A 25,469-nucleotide genomic window follows, 5' to 3' on the forward strand; every position below is an offset into this window, starting at 1 on the left:
TTTTTCTCTAATTAAATGGATTAGCTTTGGCTCCAGTACTTTCAGCAACCTGCCTTCCTACTAAATAATGGTAAATTTTGCGCGGGAAAGAGAGCGAGAGCCCAGCAGGTGAGGTGTGGCTTAGACGTCATCAGCAGAGTTTGCACAGCTCCAGCAGAACACGGGAGTCTTCCTGCTTCCCAGGAGTCAGCCTTTTCCAGAGTTCCTGGTTAAAAAGAACTCCTTTCCCACTAGGTTCGGTACAAAGTATAAAGTGTTTATCGTCTCATGGCACAAGCACAAACACCCTGGCTACATAAACTTTTAAGAGATGCTGGTACATCATGAACTAATCTGCTGTTTTTCTGGTCTTAGAAGGAAACCTTGTAAAGACGAGAGAGATCCACTAGCCTCTTAGCTCTCCATGCTCTTCTAAACCAACAGCATGTCCCCTTCATCTCCTCTTCTGAGCAAATCCCTCTTCCTCTTGCCAGTGCTGCTGAAGGCAGCCTTGGCTTCTGCACATGCAGACATTCCTTAGAGGAGGAGACCTGCTTAGGCCCTTTGGGCTTCTTGGCCACCCAGGGCAGCTGGCATGATAACCCTGAACTAACCCAGACATTAGTAGGGGGGAATTGTGGGAATTTTCCAGAGTCACTCGGAGGATGATGAGGAAGCTGAGGATGATGATCAGAGTTCGGATTCCAGCTCAGTGGGCGGTGCTGCTGCTGGTGTCAGCGACAATGATGAGACAGCAGACTTCAAGAGCACAAAGGCCTCAGTCAGACCATCTGATGGGTCTGACACTGAACTGGAAGAACCACTGTTCACCATTGGCCACTTTTCTCCTAAGAAAGAGGAGGTGAGTGCAGGCGGCTTGCCTCTGGTACGCAGATCTGAAAGGGCCACAAAAGGCAAACCTCCAAAGAGATTTGCTGATGGGTTTGCTAAGACGGCAGCTGCTGTTCTTAGTAGCTCAGAGAAGGTGTGGGAACCCTCAAGCTTCAAAGAGGTGCAGGAATTAACCTCTAAAGATGCTGAACCATGGCTTAATGCCATGAAGGCTGAAGTTGATTCCTTGAATAGGAACCAAACCTGGGACCTGGTGCCAATAGTCCCAGGAATGAGGCTGGTTGGGCTGCTCAAGACACGGGTTCACCCATTTCCCACATTACACCCGCAAAGATAACTGTTTGAAAAGGTAATCAGACTTCAATGGAATTTAGACTGTGTGCGTATTAGAGTGAAGCTGCTGGTTGCTGATGCTTCGTTCTCTTTCTCCCCTAAAGAGAGCAGGTTGCGTCTCTCCAGAAGGCCACCCAGATGCCCCAGACCCACATTGCGGTGGTGGGCAACACGGGGGCAGGGAAGAGCTGCCTGCTGAATGCCCTTCTGGATGAGGAGGCCGTGCTGCCCACCTCGGCCATGAGAGCCTGCACCGCCGTGGTGGTGGAGGTCTCCCGGGCGGACGGGAGCAGCCCCTACGAGGCGGATGTGGAGTTTCTCTCCCGAGAGGTAGGTTGGGCGGCTGGGGGGCAGGTCCCCCCCGGCTCTCTTCTGCAGGGGCTGGTCTCCTGGGTTGGGGTCCGTGGGGGCACCGGAGGCTAAGACAACCTGGAAGGGGCTAGTGGGGAGCGGAGGGCAACAAAGCAGCCTGGGATTGTTATGGAAGGAATTGTAAATAACACTGCCCCAGTATCATGTAATAAACGAAAATCTGCCCTTATTCCCTTATGGGGGACACAAGAGCCCGTATAGAGTCTTTAAATAGGTTCTCTATCCTGTAGGAGAAAATAAGAGTGGCCAACCGGAGAATATTGAGAAGCAAAGCAGCTAGTAAGCCTGACCTTTATTGATCTGTTGCAACAGGGACCTCACTCACCACACGCAGGAGGGAGGAGGACCCAGAACCAAGGCGTGCCCGCCACTAAATAGACATTTTAAATTCCCTGCCCTGGAGTTCAAGACCACCCCCCACAAACATCATACCTACGTCACAGAAAGGGCAGTCTACAAAATTATTATTATTATTATTATTATTATTATTATTATTATTATTATTATTTCTTATTTATACTCCGCCCATCTGGCTGAGTTTCCCCAACCACTCTGGGCAGCTCCCAATCAAGTATTAAAACAATACAGTGTTAAATATTAAAAACTTCCCTGAACAGGGCTGCCTTCAGAAATCTGAGTGCGTTGTTTATCTCCTGTCTGGCAAGTTACCTATTAATGGTCACTTGACTGGATTACGTATAAAGGTAAAGGTACCCCTGCCCATACAGGCCAGTCGTGTCCGACTCTAGGGTTGTGCGCTCATCTCACTCTAGAGGCCGGGAGCCAGCGCTGTCCGGAGACACTTCCGGGTCACGTGGCTAGCATGACGAAGCTTCTCTGGCGAGCCAACGCAGCACACGGAACGCTGTTTACCTTCCCGCTGTAAAGCGGTACCTATTTATCTCCTTGCACTTTAAGGGTGCTTTCAAACTGCTAGGTGGTCTAGGGCCAAAAGACAAGAGCTCACCCCACCGTGGGGATTCAAACCGCCGACCATGCTATCGGCAAGTCCTAGGCGCTGAGGTTTTACCCACAGTGCCACCCGTGTCCCTGGATTACGTATATATGACCTTAATTTTTTTTATTTCAATCATATTGCCATTAAACAAATATATTTATTGACAAGCTGCAAGGTGTGCAGAAGACGACCCAGGGTCTGGAAACCAAGCCTTATGAGGAATGGTTGAAGGAGGTGGGTATGTTTAGCCAGGAAAAGAGGAGGCTGAGAGGAGATAGGAGAGCCGTCTTCCAATATCTGAAAAGCTGCCCCATGGAAGAGTGAACAAGCTTGTTTACTCCTGCTCTGAAAGATAGGACTCAAACCAGTGGATTCAAGTTACAAGAAAGGGGACTCCCTGTAAACATCAGGAAAGACTTTCCGACCGTAAGAGTTGCTTGACAGTGGAAGGGGCTCCCTCAGGAGGTGGTGGACTCTCCTTCCTTGGAGGTTTTCAAGCAGAGGTTGGGGGGCTGCTTGCCAGGGACTCTCCAGCTGGGATTCCTGCATTGCAGGGGGTTGGACTAGATGACCCTGTGGGGTCCCTTCCAACTCTACGATTCCGTGATTCTATTTAAAAGCAGCCTTTGCCAACCTGGTGCCCTCCAGACTGGACTCCCAGCTCCCATCGCCTGGGAGTTGCTTTTTGAGTAATTTCTCTATTCTGTTCTCCGTCGTGCTTTTCCCTCCTGCAGGAGTGGGAGAAGGAGCTGAAGGCTCTCCTTGAAGACATGAAGGACAAGTCTGGCCACCTGAAGAGGCGCTGCCCGGATCGCAAGACGGAAGCTGGGGCCGCCTACAGCCGCGTGAAGGCCGTCTACGGGAGAGTCGATGAGCTGGAGAAGCTGGAGGAGACGCAGGACGTGACGCAGCACCTGGGGACGGTGAAGCACGTCTGCGCTGAGACGGCAAGTGACGCGTTGATTGGCATGTGCCTTTGAAACTCTGAAATGGGCTTTGTTGCATCAGTGTCAGCAGAGAAGACTGGCTTTCTATCAGGGAAACCGAGTCCTCCAGTTGAAGGGCTAGTGGTGGATCCTGCATTGCAAAGGGTTTGGGGAAACTCAGCCAGATGGGCGGGGTATAAATAATAAACTATTATTATTGATGACTCTTGGGGTCCCTTCCAGCTTTTTGACTTGTTCCAGGCGTATCTTGAAAAGGCAGGTTTCGGATGCTGACCTCCCTGCTTCCCTCGCAGGCGACAGAGTTCCGCGCCGCCATCGAGAGGTTCATTGATTCCCGAACGGACAATTTGCGGGAGATGAAAGGCGGGGAGTTTTGGCCCATTGTGAAATGCGTCCGGATCCGTCTCGCCAAGGCTGAAGTGTTGAGGACGGGGGCTGTGCTGGTGGACTTGCCCGGCGTCCGAGACGCCAACGCGGCCAGAGACAGCGTGGCCAAAGAGGTGGGGAACTGGTTCCGTGTCTTTGTGGGTTGGACAAGCGTTTGTGGATTGGTCCCTTTAAATTTGAAGGGTCCACAAGATGCGTATTTCTTCAAGGGCCAGAGCAAATAACGTGACCTAGTTTTACAGCTGTGAAGCAGTATAGCAGGTGCTGTTAAGTTATGTTAATTAAGCTGTTGGGTATAGTATATAAAGAGCGGCACCTAGCTCTCTCAGTTCCCTGGTGGATGGGTTGGTGGTTGGGTGATGCTTATTGATATACAGTGGTACCTTGGGTTAAGTACTTAATTCGTTCTGGAGGTCCGTTCTTAACCTGAAACTGTTCTTAACCTGAAGCACCACTATAGCTAATGGGGCCTCCCACTGTTGCCGCGCCACCGGAGCATATCTGTTCTTATCCTGAAGCAAAGTTCTTAACCTGAAGCACTATTTCTGGGTTAGCGTATGTAACCTGAAGTGTATGTAACCCGAGGTACCACTGTGTTGTAAAAGGAGATTTTATTTTTGTTATTAAAACCTAGCAAAAGTTACTTTTGCGTTCCTTGTAATGTGTGGTCTCCCCAGCATGCCTTCTTCAGCGCAACTAATCTGCAAATAGCCAACATCTTTGTTCTCCTGGACCCCGGAGTGTTTCTCCCTGGCATGATCCCGGTTGTGTATTGTTGCTTTTGCTCAAACCGCCAGGTTGCGGGTCTGCTGCGGGTCGGCAGAGCCGCCTTGGCTTAGCAGACGCTTCCTTCCTCCCCCGCAGTACCTGAAGAACTGCCGTGCCGTGTGGGTGGTGGCCAGCATCACCCGAGCCGTGGACGACAAGACGGCGAAGGAGACCCTGAGTGCGAGTGTGCGCAGGCAGCTGCTGATGGACGGCCTGTACGGCAGCCTGGCCTTTGTCTGCACCAAGTCGGACAGCTTCAACATTACAGATATAGTCAGGTAACCTCGGTTTGTGCTCCTCTGTTGTGGATGGGCAGAGAGAGGCACCGTAGATTGGCACCCCCAAATCACACAATGCTCTTTCTTGGCCGTTGTGAGCTGCTGTGTTGATGATTTAAAGATCCCAGGCTGCCTGGGCATTGAGCTTGGACCATAAAGGGGGGGGGTTTGGCTTGCTGCTTAATGGCCAGTGGGACAGAGGATGCTCTGAGACAGCCGCCCTCCCAGGTGTTTTGGACTGCAAGGCCCATCAGCCACACCCAGCCTTGCCAGTTGCCAGGGATCACGGGAGTTGTAGTCTAAAGCAAGTGGAGGACATTGAGCTGTTGGGTAGCCTAGGATTCTGTCATCCCATCGGTGCTGCTGGAAAGCTAGTGGTTAAAGTGGACTCTCTTGTGAGGGGGCTTGGCTCCCCCTGAAAGTGCTCAGTCGCCCGAATCTTGCAGGAACCTGGACTTGAGAAGCGAGATTCAGCCCATCGAAGATGAAGTGAGAGAGCTGGATAAGCAGAAGATGCAAGCCGAGAGGGAGAAGGAAGGGCTCTATGCATCTTTGCAGCAAGAGGTTTGTAAAAACCGCCCATCAGAGTGGTTTGCCCCTGGCCCAGCTGGATGTGCCATTTCAGAAGCCTTCTTTGCTCCCCTGCTGAACCAGCTGCAGCAAGAGATTCGCAGAACTGCAGAGTTGGAAGATGCTGAGGGTCCTGAGCAAAGCTCCCTGCGCTTCTCCCTCCCTTGATTCGGGGGGGCCAGTGCCTCCTGGTGCTGGGGAGGGGGAAGCAGCCCTTATTCCCACGGCCTCGCAGGGTGGCCGCCTGGCTGTCTCTTGGAGGGCTGAATCTGGGCCCAGGAGACCAGCCTTGCTTGCCCCTCTTGAAAGACAGCCCCTTCTGTGTTGGGAGAGCCCAAACTCTGCACGCCTCTCGACGGAGCCTGCTTTTAAGGCTTGCGAGATGAGCAGACCGAGAGCGGGAGATGCTACTGACGTCTCCCAAGGCCCATCTGAGTCGAGGGAGCGCCTTCTTCTCCAGGGCCATCTCAATTTTGTAGTTTAAAAAGAACAACTCAGAATTCAAATTTGGCACCGAGCAAAGCAGAATTCTTTCACCTGTGTGAATTGTGTGTGTTTGATTCCTGCCAGGGCTGGACCACCCGTGAGGCAAGGGGAGGCAGCGGGATCCCTGGGGCAGAGGATCATGTTATAGATCTTTATTCTCTCTTTGTTCCTGGTGTTGATCTTCGCTCCCTGCTTCTTCCCTGGCTGGGCGGGGCAGGGGGGGGACCATTTTGTGGTTTGCCTCAGGTGGCAAGATGTCTTGGGCCGGCCCTGATCCCTGCTAGGCTGGATAGTCCTGCAACCCTGGGTAATGCCATATGGCAACAAAGACCCAGCTTAGCGCCAGAGACGTGCTTTCTTCCGGGGGGGGGGGGGCTCAGAGGCAGGAAGAAACCCAGTTTCTCTAGGCTAAACTCTTGCCAGGCCTTTTTGTTCTCTTGCTATCACAAGCCACCGATAACGCTCTGTGTGTTTTTGAGCAGCAGCCATCGCTGTGGGAGAGACCAGGATGCGATGCCTCCGACTCAGCCTGGCTCCAAAGACGCCACGACCTTCTGGAAAAGGAGTTCAGAGTAGGTCTTGTATCTTGCCACCTCCAAGCCCAGGCGCGGCTGCTTTTCGTCCTCCTTGTTTCCCCCTTGCTTGGGAAAGCCCTCCTGGTCCGTCTGTCGTCCGTCCCCCCCCCGCAACCTGCTTGTGGTTGTATCTGGTTTTGCTTGTGCCTCAGTTTCCCCCTTGTTGCCTCTCTCCTGTCTAGATCAGCGCCTTGCAGAGGCAGAAGGAGGCGAAGCTCCGCGAGATTAGCCTGGTCTGTGTCCGGGCCCGGAATAAGTATTCCAAGGAGCAGATTCAGTTGGAGTTCAGCGCCAGCCTGGAGGTAGGACTGAGTCGCTGGGGTGGAGGAGCGAGGGGCTGGCATTTGCTTTGCCTGGTGAGGCAGCCTTGCCAGCAGGTCCACAGGGGCATTAGCCGGGGGGAGAACCTGCTGCACAAAACACGCATGAAACGCAGTTGAGGTGGGGGCCGTCCTCCTATGCCTGCAGGGTTCAGGGCTGCCACATGGCAGGCAGAACAATATTCTGCTCCAAAAGAGTAGGACCCAAACTGATGGAAAGAAAGGAGATTCCTACTAAACATTAGGAAGGACTTTCTGACCTTCACAACCCACAGTGGCGCGTCTGTGCACGCGCAGGTTGCGATTCTGTGCTTCTGCGCAAAGCGTGATTTAGCACTTCTGCACATATGCGGCCCCCGATACCCGGAAGTAACCCGTTCCGATACTTCCGGGTTTCGGCTGGTCCATAACCCGAAAAAACTGAAGCGTCTGTAACCCAAGGTATGACTGTATTAATACCAGAACAATGTTTTTAAATGTATTCCTTCACGTAAGTCCACTCCTCTATCTGTTTTTGGTCTGACTGGCCTCTTACCACTGTTGTAAGTCTTGCTAATTCTATGTATTCACTAAATCTTATTTGCCATTCTCTTATTGAGGGAGTTTTTTATCCCAATTTTTTGCTATAATAATTCTGGCCACAGCGGTTGCATATAAGAAAACTTTTTTCCTAGTTTCAGGAATGTTAGTCGATAAAATTCCCAAGAGGAACGCCTCTGGTTTTTCATTACATGATATTTGAAGCATTTTTTAAAGTTCCTCTTGAATGTCGCTCCAAAATTGTTTGATATATGCACACTCTCACCACATATGATACATTGTTCCTTTCTCTGTTTTGCATCTCCAGCACAAATTAGATTTTGATTTATAATTTTTCGCCAATTTAACCAGGGTTAAATACCATTGGTATAGCATTTTCATTATATTTTCTCTAATTGTGACGCAGGCTGTGAATTTGATAACATATTTCCATAATTTCTCCCATTGGTCTAATCGAATCGTGTGGCCTATATCTTTGGCCCACTTAATCATAACTTCCTTCACCTCTTCATCTTTTAATTCCCATTCTAATAATTATACATTTTAGAGAATATGTTTTTAGGACTTTTTAATAACTCTGTTTGTAATTTTGATTCTTCTTTGCCAAATCCGGTAATCTTATCCTGCTTGAATAGGTGATCAATTTGGTAATATTGTAGCCATGTATTACAATATTGGCTAAGTTCTTCATATGGTCTTAACCTTAATTTGGTCCTTGATCTTCTTTTACTAATTGCTTGATATGTGGCCCATTTTCCTTCCGTATTTTTCTTTTTAACAGATAATACCTCTAATGGTGGTATCCACCATGTTGTTTTGGGCTCTAACAATCTTTGATGTCTTTCCCAGGCTTTATATGTTGTTGTTGTTGTTTAGTCGTTTAGTCGTGTCCTCCTCTTCGTGACCCCCTGGACCAGAGCACGCCAGGCACTCCTGTCCTCCACTGCCTCCCGCAGTTTGGTCAAACTCATGCTGGTAGCTTCGAGAACACTGTCCCACCATCTCGTCCTCCGTCGTCCCCTTCTCCTTGTGCCCTCCATCTTTCCCAACATCAGGGTCTTTTCCAGGGAGTCTTCTCTTCTCATGAGGTGGCCAAAGTCTTGGAGCCTCAGCTTCACGATCTGTCCTTCCAGTGAGCACTCAGGGCTGATTTCCTTCAGAATGGAGAGGTTGGATCTTCTTGCAGTCCATGGGACTCTCCAGAGTCTCCTCCAGCACCAGAATTCAAAAGCATCCATTCTTTGGCGATCAGCCTTATTGATGGTCCAGCTCTCACTTCCATACATCACTACTGGGAAAACCAGAGCTTTTACTACACGGACCTTTGTTGGCAAAGGTGATAACTACCTTCTAATAACGGTAGAGCTTCTTGTTGTAGGACATGACCAGGAAAGCAGCATCTCCTGAGAGCGAGGAGGACGGTGACGAAGACCTGGAGGAAGGCGATGCCACCAGGTCGGACTCTGGCAACGCTGGGGAAGTCAAATCCCTTCGCGGCAAGCTTCGGGTGTTCACGGTCAGCTCTACGGAATATCTCAAGCTCTGCGGGAAGCTGATCAGAGACGGCCAGACTCAAGTCTTCCACGACCCCCAGGACACAGGTACTCGGAGGGGGGGGGCTACTTCCTCGGGAGAACAGGCTGCCCTCTGCAAGTCAGATGCACAAACCAGCGGCCGTTTGCGGTGGGTGGACCCCATCCTCTTGCTGACATGCAGGGCGCCTCTTCCGGAATATGAAGGAAGGTGCGCCTGCTGTGTGTTTATTCCCCGTTTTCCTTTTATCCAGAAATACCGGCCTTGAAGGCGTTTGCCATGCGCACAGCCTTGAAGCACAGCATGGGGGCAGCAGAGAAGCTCATCCGGGACTTGGCTCGGGTCCTCAGCCAAATAGTGAATTACCTGACCAGCCAGAGAGCAGAGGTGAGCAGGGGCCAAAGGCTTGGGAACGGGCTTCTTCCTCATGAAAACAGCAGTGGTTAGAAGCTTGCCTGTAGTAGAACGAGCACCAAAAGTTGTATTTCCCACCGTAGGGCTTGTCCACACTTCTGCTGGAGCCATGCCTAGGAAGCCGGCGTTTGCGTGGTTGTCCCCTTGCTGAGCTCTGCTCTTTAGCGATGGATCGGAACAAATGGCTATCAGGGGAGAACCTGAATTGCCCTTTGCTCCAATTGCGTGCAGAAGGGAAGAAGAAGTGGGACAAGTGCATATGAGCCCTTAGACATGCTTGCCTCTGGCATTCTCCTGTGGCTCAGACTTCAATCTGAGCCAGAGAAGAACTGTCTTAGGCCTGGGGTGTCCTACTACAGTGCCAACACGGTTCTCGAACTTAATCCGTTCCAGGAGTCTGTTTGACTCCTAAAACTTTTCGAAAACCTAGGCGCGGCTTCCGATTGGCTGCAGAAGCTTCCTGCACTCGCGTTGGAAGTTTGGCTTCCGAAAAATGTTCGCAAACCAGAACACTTCCAGGTTTGTGGCATCTGGGAGCCAATTTGTTTGGGAGCCAAGCCGTTCAGGATCCAAGGTACCACTGCATAACCAGGCGCTGAGCATAGGGCACACTGCCATTCCTTTCCTGCCCTGCCGCAGAAGCATTTGCAATGAGAGGTGCATTCTCCTGCAGCCAGAATAGCGTCCGAGGCCAGGAGGTGGCAGGTGTGAAGGGAAGCCTGGCGGGCAGAGAGAGAAGACCCTGCTGCATTACCAGTTAAATGATAATAGTCTGGGGTCCAGCAGCGTCCCATTGGGGCTCAGGTTTCGGGAAAATGAATTGCTTTTCCCCAGAGCTGGCTAAGGGAGTTCCCTCCACCCCTTGGTAGGCCCTCTGTGGCCTGATCCTGCAGCCAGGCTCTTCCACTGTTCTTAGGAGGGCTTGGAAGAAGGGTGCAAGGTGACTTGTGCCCTGCAAGGGTGCAACTCGTCATCCTCAACCTGCGGAGTCGCCTCTCGGTTGCTGCTTACGGAGAGCCCTGCAGCCTCTCATATCCCTATACCAGCTGCACTGGCTCCCGGTGGAGTACAGGGTCAGGTTCAAGGTGCTGGTTTTAACCTTTAAAGCCCTATGCGGCCTAGGACCCTCGTACCTATGGGACCGCCTCTCCTGGTATGTCCCGCAGAGGACCTTACGGTCTTCAAACAAAAACACCTTGGAGATCCCCGGCCACAGGGAGGTTAGGCTGGCCTCAGCCAGAGCCAGGGCTTTTTCAGCTGTGGCCCCGATCTGGTGGAACGCTCTGTCCCAAGAGACCAGGGCCCTGTGGGACTTGACATCTTTCCACAGGGCCTGCAAGACAGAGCTGTTCCGCCTGACCTTTGGCCAAGGCACAGTCCGACCCTCTCCTTTGGTCATCCTCACAGAACTCTAGCCCAATGGTTGCCATGAATTTGATTCTGAATTGATTTTAGAATGAATTTCAGTTAACTGATTGTGATTTTATGTAAACTGTGTTACTTTTACCGTTAGCCGCTCTGAGCCCAGCTTCGGCTGGGGAGGGCAGGATATAAATAACATTTTATTTTTATTTTTATTTTTATTTTTAATTATTATTATTATTCCTCCCCAGACCGACATCCAGGAGAGTGTGTGGCAGTCCCTGCAGCAGCTCCCCAGCCTCCTCCAGGAGGCCATCGACGGCAGCCTCCGCGACACCCGGCACTGCTTGGAAGGCCTTCTCTTTGCCAGCCTGGCCAAGGGCATCAGCAGGGCTAAGGAGCTGTGCCAGGACGTCGTCAGGAGCTGGGGCTGCCCCGTAAGTCGGAGCTCCTCTCCTCCTGAAAGCCTTGTGTGCCACAGAAAATGTGCGGAGGGAGACCAAGCTGGTGTTGGCCAGCGTTTTAAAAGATGAAGCCCTTTTTAAACAGCAAGTCCCAAGTCTTGAGGCAGCAGCAACCACATTTATTGTGTGTTCATTTCTACTTAAATATGATGTTGATGCAGAGCACTCTGCCCCCCCAACAATAATGCTTAAATGGCCACCCACCCCACCCACCACTGACTTAGGGGAGTCCAAAGTATCTTGGGGTGCCAGGCTGGGTAAGGCTGATAGAAGCAAGGCAGGAGGGAAGCCTGGCCTCCGCTGCTGGCTTAATTCCTCCATTTTCATGATATAGCGGGATACAGACCCTCTTCTAAAGAATAATATACAAAAGCCAGCCCGCTTTGCAAAGGGCACGATCCATCAGGATCCTTTTAGCGCTGGCTGGAATGGGTGGGCATCCCGTGACGCTGAATGTTGGGAGATTCGGGAGAGAAAAGGGAGTCCTCCTTGCAGCACTGCTAGGCGTGGGAGGCAGCGGCGCCTCTGAATATTGGTTGGTGCAAAGTGCAGGGATCTTGGGCTCAGATCCTGCTCGTGTTGGGATACTGCCAGGGAGACAAAGGCCAACATGCCTCCACGTCGTCTCCGGACAATCCATCAACCTCTGGTAGAACAGCATGTTGGGATTTGCAGGATACTGGATAAGTCTGCAGGCTTCGACAGGATGATGCAATACTCTGCTGGGTCAGAGTGACTCAGCAGGAGTGTGATTAGTGTAATTGGCTATCACCTGTTTTAAAAAGGAAGGCCTGTTTAACAGGGGGTGTGGTGGTTGTGTTGTAGTGTGGTAGTGCTGTGGTGGAGAGTATTCGTTTGTAAGTACTCTGTATGGACTGTTTCTTTTGTAAATGCCTGTATATAACTCACATTAAAAAGGACTGCACTGAAAAACCTGGAACTCTTAGTGCTTTGCTGAAAACGCCGCGTGGAATACGCGACAGGGTTATGGGCCCAGCACGCTTCCGCTGCGCAAGAGTACAGGTGGCAGTTATCTAGCCGTGGGTGCTGGAGGTGAGCTGCAGGGATGGAGCAGTCCAGAACTGGCGTGTTGCTGGAGACGCTGACGGCCACGAACTACAGCACCTGGTCGGTCCGCATGCAACACTTCCTCAAGCGTGAGGGCCTGTGGAAGGTGGTGGAAGAGCCACCGCAGCCCCCTGAGGAGGATGAAAAGGATGAGAAAGCTTTGGCTACGATCATCCTTGGAGTGGACGACAGCCAGCTAGTCTACGTAGCTGATAAGGTGACGGCAAGTGAGGCGTGGAATGCGCTCAAGGCTGTCCATGTGCGAGAGACAGCTGGCTCACTGATAACACTGACCAGGAGACTGTACCGGTGTCGGAAGAAACCGGGGGACTCCCTGGTAAACCACCTAAAATTCCTAACAGGGTGTTTCCAGGAGCTAGCCTTAAGAGGGAGGCCTGTGGGGGAAGAGGACAAAGTCTTTATAGTCCTGAGTTCCCTTGATGACAGCTATGATATGCTGGTCAACTCCCTCGAGTCTGTAGAGACTGATAAGCTGACTCTGGAATACGTGACCGGACGGTTGTATGCAGAGGAGGACAGGCGTGCAGAGTGAAAGATGACCTCAGCCCAGCTGTTGGAGCATCCCAGAGGGAACAACAGCCGGGAAGAGCAGAGGTGTCGGGAGCCGGAGAAACAGCCAGGAGGAGCTGCTGCAGACCAGCCGGTGGTCAACGAAGTAAAAAGGTGTTTTTGCTGCAAGTCCAGTGGACATCTGCTGCGGGACTGCCCGAGAAAACAACAAAAACAGCGGAAGCACAAGTGGCAGCAGAGAGAGTCTACCGCTTGGGTGTCTGCAGATGGTCAAGAAAATGAGGAGCTGTGGGTTCTGGACAGTGGAGCTTCTCAAACCTTTTGTAAAAGAAAAGGACTGCTAACTGATGCTAGGGCTTCAAACAAAAAACATGTAAGTCTTGCTACGGGCCAGAAAGCTAATGTGGTTTGTGAGGGGGAGGTTGTGTTCCCACAGCTGGGACACACATTCAGGAATGTGTTGTGTGTGCCTAATTTGCAAAACAATCTCCTGAGCATTCCTGATTTGGCAAAAGCAGGCTTTGAAGTAAATTTTGTGGGAGATCAGTGCCAGATAAAGCAAAATGGGGCAGTGTTGGCAAATGCTAGCCTTAGAACTAATATGTATGTACTGCAGTGTGAATCTAAGGTTGCGAATGTGCAAAATGTCCCAACCCATGATATGTGTATTCATCTCCTGCACAGGCGTCTGGCTCATGCTAGCTATAAGGTGCTAAACAAAACACTGGAGTTGTGTGGGGGGATGAAAAACATAAAAAGTTGTGATAATTACTTAGACTGCAATATCTGCAAGGAGGTTAAAAGCAGGGCTTGCCCAGTAGCAAGAGCAAGCCAGAGAGAAACCAAAAAAACCACTGGAGTTGATTCATGCTGATGTAACTGGTCCTTTTCCACCAAGTGTCTCCCACAACAAGTACTGTTTGATCCTAGTGGATGATTTTTCTAGATTTGGCTGGGTCTATCCATTAAAGCAAAAGTCTGACGTTGCCCAAACTTTGAAGTTCTGGGTAAGAAGGGTAGAAAGGCAACTTGGTGAAAAGGTGTCCTCTATTCAATCAGACAGGGGAGGGGAGTTTATGGCAAGCTCCCTAAGAAACTGGTTGCGTTCCCAAGGGATTAAACATAGGCTTACCAATGTGGCCACACCTCAGGAGAACGGAGTAGCAGAGCGTAGAGGAGGTGTCTTGCAGACACAAATGAAAGCATTGTTAGCAGATGCAAATCTTCCAGTTAAGTACTGGGCTGAGAGTATTAAGACCGCGAATTATATTGGGAATCGCTTGTGGTCAAGGGTACTAGATGACATACCCTATAAAATTCTCTATAACAAAAGTCCCAGTTTGCAACATTTAAGAATCTTTGGGACAAAGGCATGGGTTGACATACCTGTGAAGAACCGAAGAAAAGGTGGGAAAAGGGCACAGCAGTTGCTATTTCTTGGGTATGAAAGTGGTACGAAAGCCTACAGGTTTGAAGATGATAAAAACCTTCTGAGTTATAGTCGATCAGCCAGCTTTAATGAGCAAAGAAATTGGCCCAAGATACATGCAAACCTGCTGCCAGAAAAAGTTTTACTGCCGAGCATACCTGATAAGGCAGCTGAAACAAAACTAAGAATTGGCAGCTCTCCCAGAGAAACTGAAAGGGAGGAAGTAAAGGTTGAGCATTTTTCTCCAGCTGCTAGCATGGAGCAAGGGAGAGAAGAAAGTGCAACAGGGACAGGAGGAGGTAGATCTACAGAGTCAATCCACCCCAAAAGCAGTCCTGAAGGTAGCCCAGGGGGTGAGATTAATGAACCAAGGAGGTCTGCAAGAAGTAATAAAGGTCAACCTCCAGACCGTTATGGGTTCCCAGCCACCATAAACCAGGTTTGTGTAACTGAGCCAGAAAACTTTGAAGAAGTGCAAGAGTTACCTACTCTAGAGAAAGAGGCGTGGTTAAAGGCAATGCAGGCAGAGTATAACTCTCTGCTAAACAACAATGTGTTTGTACCTACAGAATTGCCTGAAGGTAAAAAGCCCATAAGCTGTAAGTGGGTCTTTAAAGTGAAAAAGCTGGCTGATGGTAGTTGTCAGAGAAAAGCCAGGTTGGTTGCACGGGGCTTTACACAGAGGAAAATGATACATTATGATGAAGTGTTTGCCCCAACAGCAAAGGCTGAAACAGTAAAATCAGTTTTAGCAATGGCAAGTCTGAGAGGGTTAAAAGTTAATCATTTTGATGTTGCCTCAGCATATTTAAATGCTCCTATTGATGCCGAGGTATATTTACAGCAAATACCAGGTTATGAACTAGAAAAAGACAGTATGGTGTTAAGACTGCAAAGGGCACTATATGGTTTACACCAAAGTGCACGTCTATGGCATGAATGCATAGACACAACTTTGAAAAAGATGGGATTCAAACAAAGCCTGGCTGATTCCTGTTTATATTCAGCAATGGTGCAAGGAAGTGTTTGTTATTTACTTTTGTATGTTGATGATATCTGTCTAATAACAACTGCACAAAAGCAAGTGTCTTGGTTTATAAACAGCCTAGGTAACAAATACAAACTGAAGTATTTGGGAGAGATTCAGAATTACTTAGGAGTAGAGGTTCAGAGAAATGAAGAGGGCATTTACTCTCTGAGTCAGAAGGAAAAAATCGAAAAGTTACTGAAGACATATGGAATGGAGAGGGCAAATGAGGTTGACACTCCCATAACTACCCAGTACAAAAATGAACCAGAAGGGCAAAAATGTGAGAATGCAACAGCGTTTCATTCTCTGTTGGGTTCTCTGTTATATTTAAGTTGTTGGACAAGACCCGACATAACATTGGCAGTGCACATGTTAAGCCAAAGAAGTGCAGAACCGGCTCAGAGAGATTGGGTAGCACTTAAAAGAATCCTAAGGTATCTGAAAGGCACAAAAGATTACAAACTGGTGCTGGATACAGGACATGATCAGCAAGTGTATGCATACGCTGATGCCAGCTGGGGAGACAGAGAAAATGGAAAGTCTACCACTGGCTATGCCATATATATTGGAAATGCCCTGGTTCAGTGGAAATCCCAGAAACAAACATTTGTTGCCACAAGTACTTGTGAAGCAGAGTACTCAGCCATAAGCGAATGTGTATCACAAATAGAGTGGTTTGCTTGCCTAACAAAAGAGCTTGGAATACCTTCTGAAATGCCAATCACTGTGCTAAGTGACAACATGGCTGCACAACAACTTGCTAACCAACAGAACTTTAAGAGCAAGAGTAAACATATTGCGATAAGATACGGAAATGTGAAAAATGCTTTGGAAAGAAATGTGTTAAAGGTACAGCACTGTAACACAAAATGTAATGTGGCAGATTTGTATACAAAATGTTTGGATGCTCCTAAATTTCGAGACTTAAGAGAATTATTGGGTCTCAAGCCTTTGACTTAAGGAGGAGTGTTGGGATTTGCAGATACTGGATAAGTCTGCAGGCTTCGACAGGATGATGCAATACTCTGCTGGGTCAGAGTGACTCAGCAGGAGTGTGATTAGTGTAATTGGCTATCACCTGTTTTAAAAAGGAAGGCCTGTTTAACGGGGTGTGGTGGTTGTGTTGTAGTGTGGTAGTGCTGTGGTGGAGAGTATTCGTTTGTAAGTACTCTGTATGGACTGTTTCTTTTGTAAATGCCTGTATATAACTCACATTAAAAAGGACTGCACTGAAAAACCTGGAACTCTTAGTGCTTTGCTGAAAACGCCGCGTGGAATACGCGACACAGCAGTATCAGTCAATTAGCGACACGAGCCTCAGAAATAGTAGTCGACATGCCAGGACTCGTTCACGCCCTTTTCGCAGAGCGAAAGATGCACCCAGGAGCGCAGCATATATACAGCTTTTTTCAGCGTTGGTCAGAACAAAGGGAAAACATGCCTGCCTGCCTGCCTGTCGAGGCAACAGAGTGAAAACGAAAGCTATATACAAAACGGAAACTTCCTGTGAGCCGGAGGTATTCAGGCTGTGACTCACGACAGCCTGTCCCCTTTTTAAGGTGGAACGGAAATCTCCTAACATCTCGCTGGTGTCCCACAGTGTTCAGCCACCAGAAGAACAGGATGCTGGATTGATGGGCCATTGGCCAGATCCTGCAGGCGCTCCTTGCATCTCCTGCTCCTTTCTGTGGGGCTTAGGCAGAAGAGCCCAGAGTCTCATGTGCCCAAACTGGGGGTGGGGAAGGGGAGCCACCCAAAGGGAGCGCCCACCCTGCGCCTCCTTGGTTTGGCGACTGCCAGGGAAGGCTTCCATTTGTGTCCTTGAGTTGGTCGTCTGATTCTGTGGTTTTCCCCCCATGCTTGTGATTGCTCTGCCTCCGGAGAACATCCCCGCCCAGCCTTGGCCAGCTCCGCTTTTCAAGCCACGCTCCCTGTTCCTCCCTTTGCAGGTGAATGGCTACCCACACGCCACATACCGGGCCGTCTGCAACCACCACGGTCTCTACGCCTCTCCGACCCTCAACTGCGTGGTGGATTTCAACAGCCACCTCGCCAAACCGATCTGGGAGGCCCTGGCTGGGACGTGGAACGAGGTCTTCAAGTACGTCCCATTTTGCTCGGGGCAGCCGTGGGAATGAGGGGCCAGGCTAGGTGTCCTCATAGTATTAAAAGAGACGCGGGTGGCGCTGTGGTCTAAACCACTGAGCCTCTTAGACTTGCCGATCAGAAGGTCGACAATTCAAATCCCCATGTCGGGGTGAGCTCCTGTTTCTCTGTCCCAGCTCCTGCCAGCCTAGGAGTTTGAAAGCACACCAGTGCAAGTAGATAAACAGGTACCGCTGTGACGGGAAGGTAAACAGCATTTCTGTGTGCTCTGGTTTCCATCATGATATTCCGTTGCACCAGCAGCGGTTTAGTCCTGCTGGCCACATGACCCAGAAAGCTGTCTGTGGACCAACGCCTGCTCCCTCGGCCTGAAGCAAGTTGAGCGCCACAACCCCAGAGTCACCTTTGACTGGACTTAACTGTCCAGGGGTCCTTTACCTTTTTTTGGCGGGGCCCCGAGGGTCATCCACTTCAGTGCAGGGATCCCAGCTCAAGAATCCCTGGCATGTGGCCATTTGACCTCTGCTTGGAAAACCTCCAAGGGAGGAGAGTCTGCAACCTTCTGAGTGACTCCATTCTGTCATCCTCAACATTTAGATACCGCTTCCTATGTGAATTCCCAAAGTGGTTAACATAAAACACAGTAAGATAAATCAAAGAGGGGAAATGCATGTGCCACAATTTAAAAATGAAGCATGCCAAGAAGTAGAAGCAGAGAAGCTGTCAGTGAAACATTCGGCTAAATATCAATAAATAATGAAACAGAGCAGGATGAGGGTGAACCTTATGCACGGGGGGGGGGGACCTGTACCCCTCCCCCCCTCCTACACATGAAATCTTCCCTCCCAGCCTGCTCTCATTGACCGCCTGGTCTGGGCGCACAGTTCTGAGGCCAGCTCAAATGGCACTCTCGGAGAAGGGCTGGCTGGCTGAGTTGCAGCCCTGGAGGGAAGAGCTGTGTGGCTGCTGCTGGGGGGGGGCAGCCAGAGACACCCCTGCGAGGGTCTCAGGGGCCAAAGGCTGCGTGTATGGGACTCAGGGAGGCCAGGGATGGGGAGGTGGGCGCTGTGCCCTTGCAAGGGGACCTGGAGGAGGGAGGTGGAGCAGCCGGCGCTCTCCCAACCCTTCTGCGCCTCTTCTTCCTCCTAGCTGTCAGCTGAAAGAGTCCATTCAGGGCTTCGCTGCTGCCATCTTGGACAAGCTGAGGCGCTTCTTCAAAGACCTCCGGAAGAAGCTCTGCAAGCACAGCGGGGTGGCAGCTGCAATACACACCATTCGCCGCCAGCAGATGGAGGCGGCTTCTGCGAGGGTGAGGCTGGGGAATGGGGGGGGGGTTCTCTGCCTCGGTTGCCCCTGAGGCCTTGGGGGGCGTTATTAGGTTGTGTTTGTGTGTTGTTGTTGTTTCGTTCTTGCTTTTATTCTGTATTTTGTGTTTTTTACGCTGTGAACCGCCCTGAGATCTACAGATGAAGGACGGTGTACAAATTTAATAGTTGTTGTTTTTTAAAGTCAATTTGCAAAGACGTTGGGGTCCTGTGGGGCGAGTGGTGGGTTTGTGAGGGACCACGTGGGTCGGAAGGTTCATCCAGACTCCTGAACCCTTCCCTCAGTTGCTCAACTTCACTCTGAATCTGATGGATTACATCACTGAAAGGCAGAGGAGCTTTTCCCGCATCCTGACGCCAGAGATCCGGTCACGCATGGAGCCAGCGTACGCAGGTGAAGAATGGCATAGAAGGGCCGGGGTGTGTGTGTGTGCTGCTGGCCGAGATGGCTCCTGCTCTGCCCCCCCACGGTGGGAGGCAGCTGGAAACCGCAGGAGGGGAGACCAGACCCTGCTTTGGGGTTTCCCACAGGATGCGGGACTCAGTGGGCCCCTTTGGCCTTCTCTTAAGCTCTTATGGAACTTCCTAAGCTCTTATGTCCTTATGGGAACCCCAGGAGGGGAGAGCGCTCAAAGCGTGATGGGCAGGGGGAGTCTCTGAGGAAGCTGGGAGGGTTTTGCAGTATGGTAGGATCCGGTCCATCAAGGAAGTCTTGGGGGACAGAGTCGGGGGGTCCCAGATGTCAGGGCTCTGCCTTGTGCTGATGTGCCACGTGCTTCCCCTCCAGCTTGCACCCAGATGTCCGGCCCCGGCTACTTCCAGCGGATGAAGGCCTGCATGGAGCATTTCATCAGCACGGAGAAACACGCCGTCTTCGATTCGGCTGCAAACTTGCTGCAGGAGCGGCTGAAACTGCTGCAGGTGAGTTTGTGGGCCGTTCCAGAGAGCAGAGAAACCCTAGTGGAACTTTCTGGGGGTGGCGTCTTGCCTTGGCGCTCTCCCCTCGTTCCTCTGTAGGTCTCCGACCGATAGGATGATTCGTTCCGCGCTCCCTTCTCAGTCGGCAGGAAACCGGAAGTCAAGGACCATAGAATTGCAAAGTGGGGAGGGAACCCGAGGGTCATTAGTCTGCGATCTGCCAGGGCCACGGGATCTCCCCACCTGTCTCTCTCTGTTGGAAGGAAAGCCCCCGTGTTGTGCGCAGGTGGCTCTGAGTGCCCCCCCCCCGTGCGCTCATAGCGGGGCAGGCGGTAGAAGGAGCAAGTGGGGGGGGCGGCTTCCTGGGCCAAGTGCCTCAGTGCGGTGCTGTTTCCTTCCAGCAACACATCGGAGCGAGGTTTCAGGATTTGGCCCAGGAGCTGCAGACATCCCTGAAAATGCAGCTGGAGCCGCTGCTGAAGCCTGTGCAGAAGAACGCAAAGATAACCTCAGGTACGGCTGTGTCCCCCCCCTCCCCGCCCCCCAACCATGGCACCCCCTGCCCTCAGAGGGACATGCAGCCTTGATGCTCCAGGGGTGGAGGCAAGTTTTAGAAACTCCTCTTTCCAGGACCATCTTCCGTTGAATCCAGCCATTCTCTGGGAAAGTGCAAGTGGGCGGCTATTAATGTGGGGTTTCTGCCCCTTGTCTTGGCCTGGCCTGCGTCTTACGATGCCCTGCTGTGTCACTGGCATCTCAGGTCTCCTGGGCATCTTGGGTCCCTTCCCATTCGACGATTAATCGGTCCATGAGGGGGGAGCACCCAACCTCTGCTTAAAGGCCTCCAAGGAAGGAGAGCCCCCCACCTTCTGAGGGAGCCCCTTCCACTCTCAAACGGCTCTTACATGCAGACATTGGAGCTTTTTAACTTCAGCAGGTTTACTCCGAGTAGGGCTGTGTTTCATACCACCTTATATACGTAATAAGCGTTAGGAAAAACAGAGTCCACGGTGTCTGGTAGCCAAGTGGGGGCTGTTTTTTCTTATGCTTGTGGGTGGGAATCTTGCCAAGGGGTGAGGGGGGCATTTCCTGCGCCCCTGCCACACACGTGGCCCACTTCTGTGCCTGAAAAAGATTGGAGGGTTGCTGATTCTTGGACGTAGGTCGGACGCACCTGTTTGGCTCCCAAGTCTTTGCTTGCCAGGGGAGGGGGAGGCTGTGGAAGACCCCGGGGGAAAGAAGGTGTGTGGGGTTCAGGTGGTCATGTCTGGGTTCGTGGGGCCTTAAGAGAGAGATTAACAGGCTTTTGGGGTTCCTCCCCCCCCAACAGAATTAATGACCATCTGCGCCAAGGTTGACAAGATTTGTAGGCGCTCCTGCGTCAGTTACATCCTTCCCTGCCCCACACAAAGAGAGGACAGTTTCCCTGAAATGAGGAGGGGCCTACAGGGGAGTCAGGATCCCCCGAGCTCCTTGGCCACATGCGTGGATGTCCGGATCGGAGCCGTCTCTCTCGCACCTGTCCAGGTAAAACGAATTAACATCTGATACCCTTTCAGATGTGTTTCTGCAGGGACGGGGGGTTATTGGTTTGCTTTCGTCCTGGTTTTTATTATGTATTTTGCTTTTTTTATCTTGCGTTTTTGTGTTGTGAACTGTTCTGAGATCTGCGGGTGAAGGGTGATGTACAAATTCAATAGGTTGAGCCTTGGGACGAATCCCAGAGGAGCCCCTTCTGGGCCTCCTGTCCCAAGCAGGGCACCCCCTTCTCTGCCTCTGCCTGACTTTGCTTCCCCACCTGAATTCGGATTCTTTGTGTTTTGATCGGAGGGATGCTCCAGGATCTGTTTTGGGAAACAAAGCCGCAGGTTAATCAGAATTTTATTTTTTAAAAACGTTTCTCTACGTATATTTAATTGTAACATAGCACAATATAACTTTGTGTAACTCACTATACAGTTGTACCTCAGTTTAAGAACAGTCCAGTTTAAGAACGATTCAGTTTACAAACTTCGCAAAACCAGAAATAGTGTCTCGGTTTGAGAACGTTACCTTGGTCTAAGACCAGAATGCAGGGTTAAACCACAGAGCCTAGGGCTTGCCGATCAGAAGGTCGGTGGTTCAAATCCCCGCGACGGGGTGAGCTCCCGTTGCTCGGTCCCAGCTCCTGCCAACCTGCAGTTCAAAAGCACATCAAAGTGCAAGTAGATCAATAGGTACCACTCCGGGGGGGAAGGTAAACGGCGTTTCTGTGCACTGCTCTGGTTCGCCAGAAGCGGCTTAGTCATGCTGGCCACATGACCCGGAAGCTGTCTGCAGACAAACGCCAGCTCCCTCGGCCAGTAAAGCGAGATGAGTGCCGCAACCCCAGAGTCGGCCACGACTGGACCTAATGGTCAGGGGTCCCTTTTTACTCAGATATTTAGAAACTTTGTATGCTCCTTAATTTGTTTTAATACCTTCTGTTGCCCCTCAACCCCCTCAGGTGACTCTGTACCCGTACGGCTCCAAGAGGGCAGGGGAGAAGAAGCAGAAAGGCCCGGCCGCAGCGCCTGGGGCAGGATGTGGCCCTGCCGGGCTCCCCTCTCGGAGGTAAGCTGCTCTAGAGGAATTCCTGGCGAGTAACAGAATCACAAGATTTTAGAGTTGGGCGGGGGGGGGGAGCTCAAGGGTCCCAGAACCACAGCTAAAAAGACTCCAGCTGCAGGAACGCCTCCTCGCGCTCCAAAAGGGCCAGATCCAGGGCGCTTGACGCGAGTTGCTGGTCTGCCCTGGGACTTGCCAGGAGAGCCCAAGCCTGCTCTTGGGCCATTCATCCGTGTTAGTCAGGAGAGGAGCTGGGGGGGTGCGGAATGGGAGGAGACCCCCCCCCTTGTGTTGGACGTGGAGGGTGGGGCTCATGCTGGTGCTTGAGCTCTTTCCCAACTTGGCTTTCTCCAGCTCCAGGGGGACCATGGAAGCCAAGCCGGGGACCTCCCCCCCGGCCCTGGAGGGCTGCCAGCAGGAGACAGGCCTTATCTTCGGAGCCCCTCCGCCCCACGTAAGTGCTGCCCTGGGACCCAGGAGCTCTGGTTGAAAGCGTCTTCTCGGGAGGAGGAGTCTTGATCCCCCCGCAGCCCTTGAACCTGTGGGCCAGGATCCCTTTTAACGGTGCAGAGTTGACCTGTGGAACTCCCTCCCACAGGATGGCCCCTAACCTGGATGGCTTTGAAAGAGGGTTAGGCAGATTCAAGGAGGAGGAGGAGGCTGTGGATGGGCTGCCCTTAGTCACAGTGGCTCTGCCCTTCCTTCACCATCAAAGGCAGCAGCAAAGCTTCTGAATGCCAGTTGGCAGAAACCCGGGGGGGGGGGGGCTCTTGTGCTCAAATCCTTTTTTGTTGGATGGAGAAAGATTCTCTGGGAGGCTAGTCAGAGTCATAGCTGTCAAGGTTTCCCTTTTTTTAAGGGAAATTCCCTTATTCCAAATAGGATTCCTTGCAAGAAAAGGGAAAAGTTGACAGCTATGGTCAGAGTTCTTTTTTTTTATGTCTTCAGATGACTTGAGAACCATAAATGGCAAACAAAATCCCCTGCTTTTCTCCCCCCCCCCCTTTGTTTCCTGCCCCTCCAGGTTCCTGTGAAAGTGGAAAGTGAGCAGTTTGCTATTCCTGGTTCTGCAGGTAAAACACACAAGAATTACTTGGATGGAGTGAAGTGGGTGGCACAGCAGTTCCTGACAGGCGTCCGTCCAACCTCTGCTTGTAAATGGCCCCTTTCCCCTGTGCCTCCCCAGGGAGGGAAGTTTGGCAGGAGACAAGGGCTGTTGTTCGGCTTCAAACAATTGGCATGGACTCAAAACGAGGACTCTGGGCTTAATAGTAGTTATAAGGGGGGGTTATTTTAAGGGGGGGAGGAAGCCTTCATGGGGGGTGAAAAAAGTGCTGCCTTTGGACAGGAAGGGGCCTGTGTGCTGCCTGGCGAAGGAGAGGGGAGCCCCCCCCCCTTGGGTTTTGGCTCAGTGGTCCATTCTAGTGCTAGAGAGCGGGGGGGGGGGAGCCTGGGCCAGGGAGATGGTGGTGGTGATTTCATAAAAATTATGCACAGCTTGTCTGAGGGGGAAAGAAAGCCGTCAAAGTTTATGGGACCGCCTCTCCTGGTCTGCCCCGCAAAGGACCTTAAGGTCCATGAATAACCATAGTTTAGAGGTCCCGGGCCCTAAGGAAGCCAGATTAACCTCCTCCAGGGCCAGGGCCTTCTCAGTGATGGCTCCGACCTGGTGGAATGCTCTGTCCCATGAGACCAGGGCCCTGCAGGATTTAACCTCCTTCCACAGTGCCTGTAAGAGCTATTCCGCCTGGCCTTTAATTTGAATTCAGCCTGATCTTTTATTTCCCTTCTCTTCCCTCCCCTTTTTATGAAGATCACCCACTCGGAGACCCCACAGCTAATTCTCCCCTGGCCTCCTCACTGGCCCAAGTAGGACTAATTTAGCCAGCTAGCCCTGGGGATCATCTAATGTTTATTGGATGGATTTCCCCCCTAAATTGATTTTTGATTTTATTGTTATTCATGTTTTATTCTGTATTTTATGCTGTTTTTTGTAGCATCAATTAAGTGTTTTCAATTTGTTGTTAGCTGCCCTGAGCCCAGTTTCTGAACCAGGAAGGGCGGGGTATAGATAAAAAATTTATTATTATTATTATTATTAAAGTGGTTTGCAAAAAAAGATAAACTACTTAGAAGCTTTAACTATAATTTAATGGTGTAAAGGTATAGGGACCCCTGACCATCAGGTCCAGTCGTGGCCGACTCTGGGGTTGCAGCGCTGATCTCACTTTATTGGCTGAGGGAGCCAGCGTACAGCTTCCGGGTCATGTGGCCAGCATGACTAAGCCGCTTCTGGCAAACCAGAGCAGCGCATGGAAAACGCCGTTCACCTTCCCGCTGGAGCGGTACCTATTTATCTACTTGCACTTGATGTGCTTTCGAACTGCTAGGTTGGCAGGAGCAGGGACAGAGCAAGGGGAGCTCACCCCATCGCGGGGATTCGAACCGCCAACCTTCTGATTGGCAAGTCCTAGGCTCTGTGGTTTAACCCACAGCGCCACCTGCGTCCCAATTTAAGCAAAAGACTCAAATCATATTAAAACTCACACCAACTTTCTAAGCATCTGGGCCGGCTTGTCGGAAGAATGTTTTAGCAGACACTGGAAAGAATTCGGGGGAAGCGCCTGCTTCATATCAATCGGCAGGGAGTTCCGAAGTTGTAGGTGATGCCGGGAGACGGGTTGTGTCCCTACCTGGGATTTTAATCGCCTGCAGGCCATCGCTGTGCCGTGCCCATGAAGCCTCATGCCTCCTTCTCCTCCTTCTCCAAACGGCAGGTGTCCTCCACGTCTGGGCCGAAGAGGGACTCTGGGGGAAGCGTTTGGCTCTCAGCGCCGAGGCGAGTGGGAAGCTGAAGGCTGAGAAGATGGAGACGGGCCCTCGCCCTGCCGGTGCCCCCCGGATGACCCACTAAGGTCTCTTGGGTTGGAAGCCTCCCGCTTACAGAGGGACCTTACAGGAGTTGCTGCAAAAGCTGCCAAGCCCATTATTTCCCTCCGCAGGGGGGCTGTGTGTGTGTGGCTCTTTCTCTGCATTTGACAACCTGGAGCCGAGACAGACAGGGGGGGGGAGGGGTTGATCATGCCCCCCCCTGCAGATATTGCAAGACAAATCTTTCAGAGCCCCTCCTTGCTTTATTTAGCGCTTCTGTGGCATCTTCTGGGGGAAATAAGTTGGGCAGGCTGACCATCACTCAACACAACATAATGATGTTGGCATGGAGTTGTGTTTGTGGACTCAGTGCTTGGGATGGGAGGGAGGTGTTTGTGGATAAGCTGGCTGCCCAGAGCCGGCGGGGGCAGCTCTGCGTTGGGAGTGCAGGAGGAGCTCCTGGGGCA

General features: G+C 51.3%; 1 protein-coding gene across 1 annotated transcript in view; it reads left to right on the forward strand.

Moving 5' to 3' along the window:
- The window catches only part of NUGGC (nuclear GTPase, germinal center associated), a 47,326-nt gene extending 22,146 nt beyond the window's left edge, over nucleotides 1-25,180 (forward strand). The window contains exons 8-27 of the mRNA XM_083518399.1: nucleotides 1,269-1,494; nucleotides 3,229-3,441; nucleotides 3,735-3,941; nucleotides 4,693-4,874; nucleotides 5,321-5,438; nucleotides 6,413-6,502; nucleotides 6,688-6,807; nucleotides 8,744-8,966; nucleotides 9,152-9,285; nucleotides 10,926-11,111; nucleotides 17,146-17,297; nucleotides 18,452-18,611; nucleotides 18,913-19,021; nucleotides 19,415-19,548; nucleotides 19,947-20,058; nucleotides 20,876-21,072; nucleotides 22,031-22,137; nucleotides 22,486-22,585; nucleotides 23,156-23,204; nucleotides 24,909-25,180. Coding sequence (XP_083374525.1) covers nucleotides 1,269-1,494; nucleotides 3,229-3,441; nucleotides 3,735-3,941; nucleotides 4,693-4,874; nucleotides 5,321-5,438; nucleotides 6,413-6,502; nucleotides 6,688-6,807; nucleotides 8,744-8,966; nucleotides 9,152-9,285; nucleotides 10,926-11,111; nucleotides 17,146-17,297; nucleotides 18,452-18,611; nucleotides 18,913-19,021; nucleotides 19,415-19,548; nucleotides 19,947-20,058; nucleotides 20,876-21,072; nucleotides 22,031-22,137; nucleotides 22,486-22,585; nucleotides 23,156-23,204; nucleotides 24,909-25,045 — 2,956 coding nt within the window. The 3' untranslated portion in view covers nucleotides 25,046-25,180. The remainder of the gene's footprint in view (nucleotides 1-1,268; nucleotides 1,495-3,228; nucleotides 3,442-3,734; nucleotides 3,942-4,692; nucleotides 4,875-5,320; nucleotides 5,439-6,412; nucleotides 6,503-6,687; nucleotides 6,808-8,743; nucleotides 8,967-9,151; nucleotides 9,286-10,925; nucleotides 11,112-17,145; nucleotides 17,298-18,451; nucleotides 18,612-18,912; nucleotides 19,022-19,414; nucleotides 19,549-19,946; nucleotides 20,059-20,875; nucleotides 21,073-22,030; nucleotides 22,138-22,485; nucleotides 22,586-23,155; nucleotides 23,205-24,908) is intronic.
- Nucleotides 25,181-25,469: the final 289 nt, after the last annotated feature.

The sequence above is a fragment of the Podarcis liolepis genome (assembly GCF_965112155.1).
Source record: "Podarcis liolepis genome assembly, chromosome: 8".
NCBI lineage: Eukaryota > Metazoa > Chordata > Lepidosauria > Squamata > Lacertidae > Podarcis > Podarcis liolepis.